The sequence below is a fragment of the Simochromis diagramma genome, unplaced genomic scaffold (assembly GCF_900408965.1).
Source record: "Simochromis diagramma unplaced genomic scaffold, fSimDia1.1 OVJJ01000545.1, whole genome shotgun sequence".
Classification (NCBI taxonomy): Eukaryota; Metazoa; Chordata; class Actinopteri; order Cichliformes; family Cichlidae; genus Simochromis; species Simochromis diagramma.
The window spans coordinates 3,673,445-3,687,299 of NW_024387371.1; the positions used below are offsets into that span (position 1 = coordinate 3,673,445).

At 36.9% G+C, this 13,855-nt stretch overlaps 1 protein-coding gene across 2 annotated transcripts; it reads left to right on the plus strand.

The window, feature by feature from the left end:
* The first annotated feature begins 708 nt into the window (after positions 1-708).
* Positions 709-10,958, plus strand: LOC120718908 (B-cadherin-like). 2 transcript variants are annotated; one of them, XM_040007641.1, is made up of 20 exons: positions 709-1,009; positions 1,276-1,395; positions 1,487-1,633; positions 1,721-1,865; positions 1,985-2,160; positions 2,321-2,449; positions 2,534-2,716; positions 4,483-4,820; positions 4,926-5,068; positions 5,164-5,388; positions 5,551-5,775; positions 6,125-6,246; positions 6,479-6,550; positions 6,648-6,749; positions 6,905-6,961; positions 7,953-8,060; positions 8,220-8,279; positions 9,373-9,483; positions 9,605-9,664; positions 9,803-10,958. In XM_040007641.1, exons 1-20 carry the CDS (start codon positions 974-976, stop codon positions 10,151-10,153), a joined length of 2,910 nt encoding a protein of 969 aa, XP_039863575.1. In that variant the 5' UTR covers positions 709-973; the 3' UTR covers positions 10,154-10,958. The 2 variants fall into 2 exon arrangements, with proteins under 2 accessions (XP_039863575.1, XP_039863574.1); XM_040007640.1 differs by having other exon boundaries at positions 711-1,009; positions 1,261-1,395.
* Positions 10,959-13,855: the final 2,897 nt, after the last annotated feature.

Here is a 13,855-nt window from a genome sequence, read left to right on the forward strand (position 1 = left end):
AATCATACACAGAACACTAACCATGTTCTATTTGTGAATATGAAGCGGTTTTAATCACACAAAAGGCCTTGTACTATATTAATGGTAATTGATGAATGATTGTACCTTGACATAGAGCATTTAAAAAGTTGCTTTTCCAACTTTACAAATGGAATGCAGTTAACTCTGGAGTGAGGTTACTCCAATGTGTGACATCCGGAGCAAATCAGACAACGCATTTGTCCTTCCCTTTGAATCAGTGCTGTGACTACATGTATTAGTCTTTATTGTCAACATTTAAATTGTCTGTATTAAAATACAATCAGTATTGTGTAACAATCTTTAGCCAGCCTTCGTTTGTTTCATATTTGGACATTTTTGTAATTTTTCTAAATCTTTTAGAAGAGAATTGTGTGTTGGGGATTTTCTTCATTTAAGCCATTTAACACTGACCTTGCAAAAATGCCTCCACCACTTGTGTCAGCTAACAGAACATATTTGGTAATTGTAGATATATTTTTATATATATATATATTATATTTAAGTGAACCTATAAAAGATGCCCAAGATACAGTTACAAATACATATACTCACAGACACACAGATGCAATACAATACAATACAATTCTATCTATTCTATATTATATAATATATTATAATACATAATATAATATCATAGACTAATTATGTTTTTAAATGTGATTTTACGTGGTTTTTAGTTTTCTTTTTCTTTTCTTTTCTAGCATCATTATAGGTTTTCAAGCAAGCGGGTACTGTTAGTCAAGGTGAAAACTGTACACACCCATACAGATACAGATAAAGATTACGATTACCTCATGGCTAGACATATACAACTGATTTATAAAGATATCCCTCCCACCGGTATCTCTCTGCCAAAGCTCACATTGGCATGCAGCTGAGTTTCTACTCAAGTGCATTCAAGTAGTAGTCTGCAACGAATTCACTTCAAAACTAGCCGTTCTGTGGATATAAAATGGAACTAATACACCCAATTCTACTTTTGATTCTGGTAAGGCTTAAGTATGTAAAACTACATGTAATCTTTTATTACTTCTGCCATAAATTTCAACACAAATATTTTAAAAATATGTCTAATTGTTTTACTAATTGTGTTTATGACGATTATGTCTGTCAACATTATACTGAGTTATAGCCAGTGTTTAAAGATTAAAAATCTGCTAAGAATATAATATAATATATAATATATATGATACTTATAAATATGCTGTGCTGCACATTTACTGCAAGAAATGTTTCCAGTGTAATCTTTTGCAGTGTTGGGGAGTCCACAGATCATCTTCACAACTTTTGCTGCGTCAAAAAAGAAACTGGATCATTAATTCCTTTACTATTGATGAAGGTTATCAGGGACCTTTCCCATATTCACTGGGCAAAGTGAGTGTATGCCTTAAAATGTAACACATATCATGAAATAAGGAAAGATAATTCCAAAATTCACTGCTCGTGTGTCTTATGTTTGATACAGATGGAGGTTGAGAAGGACCTCGTTCTTTTTATGATACAAGGACAAGGTGTTGATGAGGAACCAACGCAAGTGTTAGAAATCAATTCATATACAGGAGAAATAAAAGTCCTCCGTTCGGTGGACTACAAACAATATCAAACTCTTAAGGTAAGAAGAAATTTAAAAAAAATATCTAAATGGAAAGTAAAAGCTATGCATGGAGTGAGGTTTGATTATTTCGTCTTTCCATTGCAGCTTAAATTTAAAGCACTTGACAGAGAAAAACATGAATTAGAGACACAGCTCGGGATTTATATAGAGATTTTGGACACAAACGACAACCCTCCAAAATTTCTGTTTGAAAAGTACACTTTCACCATAAAAGAGTCAACATCACAGGGTAATTTTCTCATTTGGAAATAAATATTATTTAAATTACTAATGCTACGGTGTCAAAATTATGTTTTTGTGACAGTGAATCTAAATAACATAATCATTATTTCCTTTTGATACTAACAGGCACTGAAGTGGGTAGAATTCAAGCAACAGATCAAGACATAAGTGAGATATACCACACAGTTGACCTTAAAATAGTTTCAGTCGAACCTAAACCTAAGGATCTTGAGTTCTACTTCAAAGAGATCAATGAGACAGGCATTGGAGTCATTTCTTTTAAAGGATGTCTGGACCATGAGGTGAGAGAAATTACTGCTTGATGGCAAAATTCTCAAATTAAAACTTTCCATTTTAATCTTTCAACATGAATCTCTTCAAATTTCAATAGTACAACTAAATTCAATATGTTTGACATCCATTTACATTCAAGATGAGCAATATTTTATTTTTCTCCATCAGACAGCTGAGAAATACACCATTATAGTGGAGGCCAAAGACAATGGAGAAAAACCACTATCCAGCTCCTGCACCATCATAATCAATATAGAAGATGGAAATAATCACCTTCCTGTCATCACACAGCAAACAGTTACCAGTTACTTATTTCAGTCACAATAATTTATTCAATGAAAATCATTTCCTATTGTACATCTTCCTCTTTTGTGACCCAAGGGCCCAGAAAAAGTGAAAGAAGGACAGACAAATGTTCTTGTTTCACGTATACAAGTTCATGATGAAGACGCCAGAGGAACCCCAGCCTGGAGAGCCAAATATACAATCCAAGGAGACACAAACAACAACTTTAGAATAACAACAGATCCTGAGACAAACGATGGACTACTCCATGTGGAAAAGGTATTTTTGTGATTATGTTTACAGTAGACTAAACTTTCCGATCTAAGTAGTTCAAAACAGTCTCTGTGGTAAAAACCCTGTCACATTTTTTAAATTAACCAACATAAGCTCTTTTTTATCTTCAAAAATTAGTATATAAAACACAGAAAAATATGAAAGAGATTTTCCTGGCCTGGCTTTTTATAGCAGATAACCTTAAAAATAATTTGAAGTAGAACAAAAATTGGAAGAAAACCATGACTCAGCATATGAACATACCTGATGCTGCTAAAGTGAAGCAGAACAAAATTACAGAGGTTTTATTAGACACAGCTAAGCGTTTTGCAATTTCACATAAGTTTAAAAAGTTTATATTTATTCAGTATTGAACAGCAGAAATGAGACTTTGTTGTCAGAAGTCATTTATATATAAAAAAAAAAGCAGTGACCAACAGTGCTGTAAACAACAGTAGACTGCTTGGAAATAAGCAAGCGAATCATGCAGAAAACAGATTTGAGATGGGGAAACTGTTCTTGAAGTGCACTGAGAGAGAGATAGCTGTGCAGGAAGTGTGATTTTATCATAGTGGAAGCAAAACAGCAAAAGTAAGAGGGAATTCATGACAATGTTTATGTAAAGTGAAATGTGAAGCGGCGAAGCATAGTTTTGATCTTCTTTTGCTGCTGGTTCAGTCTATTTTGGTTGGAGAGGGACAAAACCTACAGCTTTACAATCTAGTGCAAAAAAAGACAAAAACACAAAGCGCAGCCCCGACCTATCAGAATCTGTGAGCTGTCGACTTTCAGCACTGACTGTTTACGTGAAAGAAAGCCGAAATCTCACTCATTGTGATGCATCGGGTCCGCGCTCTGTGCGTGAGTCTTTTTGTGGAATCCATTTACCTGCTTTCATTTACTGTTTTAGCTGTTTTGTGGTTGCTGAAATAGTTTTGTGAGATTCTGGCATTTCTGGCAAAATACATTTATATTTAAAAATCGATTCGGGATTTTAACAAATCGATATGGCTTTATTCAAGCTAAAAGCAATTTTAATCGGGTAGCAAACAGTTTTAACCAAAGCCCTGGAAAAATATGATAAGTTATTGTTGGGTCCGCTGGTTTAGAAACCTATTCCCGTTAACGACAAGCAAAGAAACAAGATGAACAGCTTTTACTTGCTAGCAAAGGAGACTGGCTGTGGGAGCTGAACACTCCTCACCTGTCTCCTAGCCAGAATCAAATAAACAGCCATCCTGTAGCCTTTTATTTCCATGACTTACAAATTTAAGTAACACAATGACAACTGTGAGGAGAAAGTTTGTTAGAAGGCAAAGAAACTTACAACTCAGATATCTATTTTTTACATGCGCATGGGCGGTCACTGCTCAACAAATGTGACACAGAAAAACCGCCCAGGGCATTCAGAACATCCTTTATTTATACTTAAAGCAAGTTTCCACAGCAGTAGGAGTGGCATGTATGGAACTGGTAATTTTCCTTAAAAGGAGAAAACCTTTCGCTTATCTGCTGAAAAAGGAGGTAAAGTTGTATGTATAGAGATTCAGACATTCCCATAAAAGGAGAGAAAGAGAGGGAGAGCGCCAGTTTGTCTCGTATGTCACCGCATTCCTCTACACATATGGCTTCAATCTCTCCTCCTGTGTTGGCTCCAATTCACAACCTCTTCTTCCTTTAAATGAAGCTACAACTAAGCATAATCACAAAATTAAAAATCTTTCATCAACAACATTTAACAATTTGACTCCAACATTTATGCTCTTTTACAGGCTTTAAACTACGAAGATGGTGCTCTGAAGAATATAACTATCACTGTAGAGAATGAGATCCCCTATTATTCATGCAAAGTGGAAAAACGCAGCTCCATTGGTCTTTGGAAAGTAGTTACCATATCTGGTTCCGCTGCTACTGGGTCTGCAATGAGCTTCGTGGCTGGAACAGTTGCATCCAGCCGTCAAGTGATCGTGGCTGTTGAGGATGTCAATGAGCCTCCAGTTTTTGACAAGACTTCCATAGAAACTGTGGTCACTGAGAATGTTAAAGAAGGCCAATACCTGGCAACACTCACAGCTAAAGACCCTGATGTTGCCAACAAAAACACATTTAAGTAAGTCTTGACAACTATACAACTACATGTCACTTCTACAAGACAAAAACATACAGCATTACTACATCAGTAGACACTTTGAAAATGTCTAACAAACCATTTCAGATACATGATAGGACACGATCCAGCTGGTTGGATTAAAGTGGACCCTGACACTGGAAACATAACAACATCAAAGCCCTTGGATCGAGAGTCAAAGTTTGTTAAAGACAACATTTATGTAGTCACAATATGTGCTGTTGACGATGGTATGAATCGATAAGTATTCACATATTTGGCCCATTATTCATTTACATTTCCTCATTACATTTCTAAACAAGGTGCAATACTTTTTCATCACCAGGGAAACCACAAATGACAAGCACTGCAACTCTTAGTATCTATGTTAGAGATGACAATGATCATACTCCATACCTGGTTGTAAGCACAATTGAAATGTGCCAATCTGACGGACAATCCTTTGCCAACATCACAGCCTTAGACTCAGATGTTGAGCCCTACAGTGGCCCTTTCACCTTCAAGCTCCATGGAGATGTTGAGGGCAAGTGGAAGATTGACCCTGTCACTGGTAAGCTTTAGAGATACTCAACCGTTTATAACTCACAAAAACAGTGTCACTTGTATTAAATATACTTCTAAGCCTCCTTTATATAAAAGTATAAGTAGTATATACATAGACTGCCACAATGACTGTTATACATCTGATTATGTATTCATTTTGGACACATAGGTTATTTAGTCAACTTGGTTAAAGAGTCTACAGTTCATTCCAATCACCATGAGCTGTCGCTAGAAGTTTCTGACCAACAGGGGAAATCAGCTTTCCACAACCTGTCAGTTACTGTTTGCAGCTGCTTAGACTCAGAAACCCCAAACTGTCATGTGAGGACATCTGGCACCACACTAGGAGCAGGGGGAGTGGGAATGATTTTTTTGGCCATGCTGCTGATTACAGGTTGGACACATGTTTCAAATATTTCCATCATTATAAATAAGATATCCTCATTTATATTTGTTGTTGTTGTTATTTAAAAACGATTAAAATATAATAATAAAAAAGGTCTAACAATAAGAAATAACTTTGACTATAATAATAAGCTTTGGACATTAAAAAAATGTAAATGAGTTTTCGATGGGTGTTTTTCAGTTAGATTTAAGTACTTATTTTTATGCTTTTGAAAAACAGTTTTTTAAAATATTTTTTAAAAGTAAAAGTGACGACAAAATAAAAGAATTATAACAGCAATAAACATCTAGCATGTTTTGTATGTCATATATTTGTGTGTGTGGTCTTTATGCTCCAGGTTTGCTACTTTTGGCTCTTCTGATGTCCTGCAAAAAAGAGATCTTGGAAATCAAAGAGGATTTATCTTCTGAACAACAACTGATGAAGTCTAACACTGAGAATCCAGGAACAGACTGTTCAGTAAATACATTTATCATAAATCACACTTACACACACACTCAAATGCTCACTCACACAGATATTTGTTGGTTTTTAAATTAAAGATTACAAACTGTACAAATTGGATATTTTCATTTTGCCTGACTTTTTAAATGTAATTATCCCTACTTCAGCAATTGTAATGACTGAAATTATGTAAACATAACTTCTCGTTTTTGGTATAAAAACCTTAAAACATCATTACTTTGTCAAGGTGGCCATTGTGAATCAGAATGGAAATGAGATGCAAGAAATATCTCAAGTTAAAACTGTGAAAATGAGTCCAGTAAGTGCTACAAAATATATATTATTGTAATAACTAGTTTGTAAAGAGCATTTTTGTAATATACCATGCATTGTGAGAAATATTTGATGTTTTTCAGGCGTTTCTTCTAAATGACTCAGAAACCAGCACAGAATTCCTCAAGTATCAAAAAGAAAGCTCGGTGGCACAACCTTTCATTCGTGGAAGCTTTATGCACATGGTACAGATATTATGATTACTGTTGTTTTATTTGTTATTATCACTAAGTAAACCTGTGATACTTAAACAGGTAGAAGTTAAGAATTTTGCTCATCATAATTTTCTGTTCATGAAATTTATCAAATCTCAGAAGTATTTAAATGCTTGATTTTTCAGTCACAGCGGGGATCAAACGTGGGAATGGGATATCACCAGGGACAATCTGTGAGTGGGGTATGTAATATTTCTTTTCATATGAAACCTTCTGAAAGTGCTGGACCACCTTTTCTGTCAGAACTGACTTAATTCTACAAGAAACCAGCATGAAATGATTTGAGATTTGTGACATGGTGCCTTATTTTGCTGGAAGCAGCCATCCAAATTTGGGTACACTGTGGTCATAAAGGGACAGACGTGGTCAGCAGTAATACTCAGGTAGGCTGTGGCATTTAAATGATGTTGACTTTGTCCTAAGGGGTCCAAAGTATACCAAGAAAATATCGCCCACGCCATTACATCACCCCCACCTGATTGAATCATTTCTATAAGGATGGATGAACCTGTGCTTAGATGTTGTTTATGCAACTGTTCCTATCATATACTTCACAACAGAAGCCAATACATCCAATGTTCTCTTGTCCATTTTTGGTGAGCCTATGTGAAACATAGCCTCAGTTTCCTGTTTTTAGTTGACAAGAGTGACAGTGTGGTCATCTGCTGCTGCTGTAGCCCATTTGCTTCACAGTTGAGGTGTTGTGCAATCAGAGGTGCTCTTCTGCCTATCCTGGTAGTAACAAGTGGTTACTAATGCTGGCTTCATGTCAGTCCAAAGCAGTCTGACCCTTCCCCTCTCACCCCTCTGCCAGCAACTCATGCTTGAATTGGCCTGGATCACACACATCTGCTACCTAATACTCAAAAGAACACAGAACAACTAATAATACGCATTAATAGATGCTACTTAGTTGTCCTTGTTTTTAGTCCCCTGCTCTTTCAAGAAACTGTTTAGCCTTAGAACAAAAAATGAAGTCTTTATTTCTTTCAGGTTTTGGTCCTTTTTTTATGAGATTGATTGAAAACTAAAAAAGCACAGAACAATCTGCTGGCCTTGCTTTTTTACATTGTATGTTATCATAGACTTTAGCAAATGGATTCTTATTGAAATCATTTGTGCCAGGAAACAATGTCATGGTTTGATGTGTTTGTTTTGCGGTTTTTTCTTCAGCTGATGAATGAAGCAGTACATGGAGGATCACAAATGAACTCACTAACCTCACAGTACCGGGGGGAAGGATCAGGGTCAGCATTTATTCGTGGAACCATCATGCGGAAGGTACTGAGATTATTATTAGTATTAGTATAATTAGTAGTAGTAGTAGTATTGAGTACATCTGTTTGACGAAGTGGTTGTTAAGGATTTTGCTGGTTCTTGACATTTTGCTTTTCTGTGAAGTTTCAAAAGTATTAACCAGTTAATGCTTGATTTTTCCAGTCACTGGGAGCAATATCAAATAGTGGAATGAAACATCTCCAGTGGCAATCCAGGCATGGGGTAAAGCAACATGAGTCCTTTTGATGTTAAATTTTCCAGAACTATTTTATAATTTCCACTCACCAGCCACTTTGTTAGTTACACCTTGCTAGTAGCCTTTTGTCGTCAGAATGGGATGTATTCAACAAGGTGCTAGAAGTATACCTCAGAAATGTTGGTTCCTATTGATATGATAGTGTTTAACAAATTTTGCAGAAGTGCAAATCTCCAATTCCACCACATCCCATAGATGCTCTGCTGGATTGAAATCTGGAGACTGTGAATTAAAATATGCCATTTGAGTATAGCGAAGTCATTGTTATGTTCAAGAAACCAGTTTTGGTGTTGCACATTATTTTACTGGAAGGAACCATCAGAAGACTGTAGCCCATTGGTTTCAGGTTTCCCTGTTTCCATTAAGAGATGCACTTCTGCCTACCCTGGGAGGATCGAGTAGTTTTTACTGTTGCCATCCTAGCAACTCAAAGCAGTTCACCCGTCTCCCCATCACCCCTCTGCCAGTAACACTGAGTTGATGGAATGTGGTTGGCTAATTAGAAATGTGCATTAATGAGCAGTTGAACAGTTATTCCTAATGAAGTGGCTGTTGCATGCAATTCCTACTATGGAACAAATTTTGTTGCTAACAGGTATTGTCGATGTAACAACAGCCTCATATTACAGGATAGATAATAAAGATGAATATTGGCATTATTACATAATTGGAGATGATTATATACACATAATCCTGCTGCCAAATACTCATTAAAACACTGAATAACTGATAAAAGTCCTTAATTCAAGTCAAAGACGGGAACACAGTTTTGTCGGGACAGAGAGCAGCCACTGTGTGTGCATATTATTATGCAAGTAGTATGCAAGTAGCATAATATATGCTACTTGGTTTAACTTGTGTAATGTGTTCTTCTTTAGTCCCTTGCTCTTTTATTTTTAAAAGGTTTTAAACACAGAAAAGTACAGTATCAACTGACAGCCTTGCTCTAACATGATCCAAGTATGATAGGCTTGGATGACAAGCCTAATCATAATTAAAATGATTTCAACCATGAAATGCTGTCATTCTTTGACATTTGTTTGTTTGGTTTCTTTTCAGCTGACAGATGAAGCCGTACGTGGAGCATCACAAACCGGGTCAATAATCTCAGCTTTTCAAAGGGAAAGCTCAATGGCACAAGGTTTTACTCGTGGAAGCTTTATGCGCATGGTACAGAGATTTTTCTTATAAAACTTGTACTTACTCTTGTTATCATTAAGTACATGTGTCATATTTAAATAGTCCGGTGTTAAGAATTTTGCTTAACTATTTAAATGCTTGATTTTTTCAGTCACTCGGAGGATCATCCAACAAAGGAATGGCACATCTGCAGGTTCAATCTAAGCATGGGGTAAAGCAACATTTTCTACAGTTTTGTCATTTATGGGCAACTACAAAGTCTTGTCTTACCTTAATTCCTATTTAAATTCTAATATAATAATATTTCAAAAAAGAAAATTCATACAACTTCCTGTTTCTACTTTTTAAGTATTATATGGGACTTGACCACCGAAACCAGCTACTAAATGAGGTAATAATACCAAGAAGGATAAATGCTCTCCAGGAACAAGGAAAGGAACTGGGCGATTATGTGCCTCGTGTATATAATGAGGAGGGAGACACAGAGCATAACTTTGAGCTTGATTCAATCTCCATTGCTGATGTTTCCTTTGACCCTGAAATGGATCTGTGTGACAAGTTCACTACTCTGGCCTCAATCTGCATGCCTAGTGATGTCACCACAATACAGAAAATCCAAACAGCAACTCTTGTCCAAGAGGAAAGCCATGAACTAAACTGGCAGAAACTCACATTAAATGAGGTTTACATTTCACAATAAAGTCACTAGACCTCAAGTATAAGGTACAATATGAAAAGTCATAAATATTTATTCAGTTGTCTGGGAGCATGGTATGGTAAGATGCAGTGTCATGTCATAGTGTTTACAATAAAGACTGGGTAATGCAAAAACTAATGCAGAGGGGTGAATATGGTATTTATCAAATCTGCTTATTTGCACTTTGCGAAACATAAGATCAATTGTACTAAGAGGGTAATGCTTTCTACTTTCGTTTGGGTTATCTTGAGCTTCTGTTCTCAAAAGTGTTTTTTAAGGTCACTTTTTTATCTTTTTCTATTGCGAAATAATATATTTCAAGCGTGTGAACTGTTTTCTTTGTCCATTAGAGGTTGTCAGGCCTTTAAAAAAAACAGAGTTAAGCTTGAATGCATGAATCTTAAAGGCATGCAGGTGTGTCTTGTGCAAGTAAAAGCTTTCTCCAGAATAAATGATGACTGCCGCTGTAATGTAATTCCACAGTATTTCCATTTTGGCACGACAAACTTGTCAAACTTGTTCTCATTTTGTTGTTTAGACTCCACGTTATCAAAAGGTGCTGGTGTGGGCGTGCTCTCGGGTATCTGTGGTTGTATGGGTGTGTTCATGTTTGTACATGCAGGACAGTAAGTCTGCTGACTGCTTCGGTGAGGAGGATGGTCGGCCTTCTCCCACACTGTCTGAGCATCTGGGTGCATCTAATAAACTAGTTAATATGCTTCTAAGGATCATTGTAACCATGTTTTATGTGCATCAAATGTTTGTATAGTGGTAATACTAATAAACGTGTTAATCTGAACCTCTCAAACAAGATTCTCATTATAGAACTATCACTATCATGTTTATTAATCTAATTCTTGTGAAACACTGACTCCTTGTGGTTTTACAAAGAAATTGTTATATTTGTATTTGTGCCTAGTTATATTAAGCCATATTCATACAGTAAAAATACTTCTGAACACTCATACCAGCAAAGGTAATGTTGGGAAGTGCATTAAAATTATATTTACTAAACTTAGTAAATATCTAATGACTTACTCACATTTCATTAATGTCTAAATCTGTCAGAAGCTTCTACACAAGCCTGACTGAATTAGTTTTTCATTATAAATGGCATTCTTGTAAGCTTTGTCATTGCACATTTTTCTCACTAATTAAAAAACATCCAAAGATGAGTAAAATAACTCTCAGGTTTCTTATCAAAGCTTTAGATTTGTCAGATGGGTTAAAGTCAAAATCCTAAACTTTTCTGTAGATAAAGCTTTATTTATTTGGGGTGACATATTCGATGCCAAAATGTGCTTTTAGTAAAGACTAGTCTATTAGTCTATTGCAACAGATGGAAATCTGAACATAAAAGAGATAAAAACAACTGTAAGTAAAAAGGAAGCAGTCTCAAAGCAGTCAACTTCTATTGCTCCACTTGTTCAGAAAAATACTGATAATAAATCATAATAAGTCCATCAACTAAAGCTTGGCCAAAAAAGGGTCACGCAACAGGACAATGGTTCCAAGTACACCAGAAAATCTACAACAGAATAGCTAAAAAAAAAAACTAACGAATCACGTTGTGGTAGGACTTTACAAAAACTCTGCATAAATAAAAACCTGCAAACCTTTTAAAACAGAACCAACGACATGGGACAAAATTCCTCCACAACCATTTTAGACTTCAGTTTGTTGGCGGTGGTTCTACAAACTATTGAATCATGGCTTGTAGTTCGTATTTCACATGATAGCATCTGATTTACTCATCAGCTTGGTTACGCCACTGATTATGGCATGTCTCAACTTCCATAATCATAAACCTTGGGGGGGGGGGTTCATTTTTTCATCGTGCTGCTTTTGGCAGCCTCTGTCAACATTTTATTCACAAAAAGTAAATTACACATGCATCTTTAGATATGCATCTAATATCAGACTTGGGACAGTCAGTGCAGCCAGAGTTTTCACTGCAGTTGTACAGGTCCCAAAAGGGTCAGAATCCCAGTTACCTTGACCACAAAATGAGGTGATGTAGGATTTTGAATTTCATACAAAAGGTGCAGCTACTAAAAATTTCAGATGAGTTTGCATTTTGGTGACCTTGACCTCCAGGTCAGAGGTCAGGTTTTCTGAAAATTCTGTGAATGCAATATCTTGAGAACAAGACGACAAGGAGTTTGAAATTGATACCACAGTTGTATCTACTAGGAGGCTGAGGGGTAGCATTGGCACCCCCCAGTATGCCCACTGCAAGAATATGTGACACAGAATTCTCTAAAACCACATCAACTTCAACAGGGAAGGCTGCAGTACAATTCTGTGCAAAAGTCTTACATCACCACTGTTCTGCACACCTAACTGGCTGAAATATTATAAAGTTTATATCTAATTATTTCCTTGAGCTCACAATGACGTGCTGGAGAGATCATGTAAGATCCCTTAGCAAAAGTAACAATAGCATATTACACATAAAACTGTATTAATGTGAAACCATACATAAATTCAATCAAAAGAAAAAGTACTTACGGTGTTGTGTGAATCAGTATTAATGATGCAGTTGTTTATGGTTGAGCTCATTTTAAATATTTCTGTTTAACCTCCAGTGCTACTTGATTGCTCCCATATCCACAAGGGGTCGCTACAGACTGTAGCAGCATGTTTTGATCCAACATATTTTAATGCTGGATGCCCTTCCTGATAAAAACCCAAAGAGGCCTAGCAAGCGAATCTGTAAATCACAACACTTTGGAGATACTGTTTAATCTCGAGTAGTGCATCATGTACTAAATATAATCATATGTTTGTGTTGGCTGTCCAGTAAGGACTACATCTCTCCAAATAAACAGCTGTTAATGAGCTCAAAAATACCTTTTTTAAACTTTGACTTAAAAGTTTATATCAGGTGTATTTATTTAAGAATGTATTTATAAAATGGAAAAAAAATCAGATGAATTAAAGCACTGTTCAAATGGTTAGTTGTGATTATCTGCAGAACACCGTTTTTGTTTTGTTTTTCCGCCTGTCCCGTTTGGTGCCAAATGGACCATCCCGGCTTGCCGTATTGGTCTATTTGATTCACCTTTGATTTTATTGTTTATTTTATTTTATTTTCACTTGCTACACACATAACACACATGACTGGAGGAAAGAAAAGGGAGAAAAAAAGAGGGAAAGAAAAACAGCTGGGAAGAGGAACGGTGATAAAGGGCAAAAAACAGAAACCAACAAAACAAACAGACAAAAAATACATATATCACTCACCTGGATAACCTGTTGAGAAAGCCACTCTCCCGGAAAGAGCTGAGGAGAGCCCCGGATGAGGGGTCACTCAGCAGCCGCAGAGCAGAAGCCAGGGGGGGTTGCAGTGACGTGCCTGTGAGCTCCGCCAGCAGCCAGCTCTGCCAGAGTGACCGAGCCCCAGGCCGAGAAGTCGAGGACGCCCCACCCCCGAAGGGGCCCAAGCGAACCCCAGGCTCCAGGCCCCGATAAGCAGCCACCAGGAGTGAGCCGGTGCGTACCTGGACACCCATCCCTGGACACAAAGAACCACCAATACACCGATGTCTGAGGGCGTCTGCCACTGGCAGGGAGAGTGGTGGGGGGAGATAGGCCTCCATACCTTGGAGGGCCTGAGATGTCCCTAGAGAGGTGGCATCTGATACCCAACCTGGCATATAGACACAGACAAACAGGCACACACAGATACAAACATCCATTCCC

What these genes read in the sequence shown, in the direction of transcription:
- LOC120718908 (XM_040007640.1), top strand. Translation starts at nt 974, where the DNA reads ATGGAACTAATACACCCAATTCTACTTTTGATTCTG. An exon ending in CAATTCTACTTTTGATTCTG is followed by an intron (nt 1,010 to 1,260) that starts GTAAGGCTTAAG and finishes AAATGTTTCCAG; the next exon opens with TGTAATCTTTTGCAGTGTTG. An exon ending in AAGGATGTCTGGACCATGAG is followed by an intron (nt 2,161 to 2,320) that starts GTGAGAGAAATT and finishes TTTCTCCATCAG; the next exon opens with ACAGCTGAGAAATACACCAT.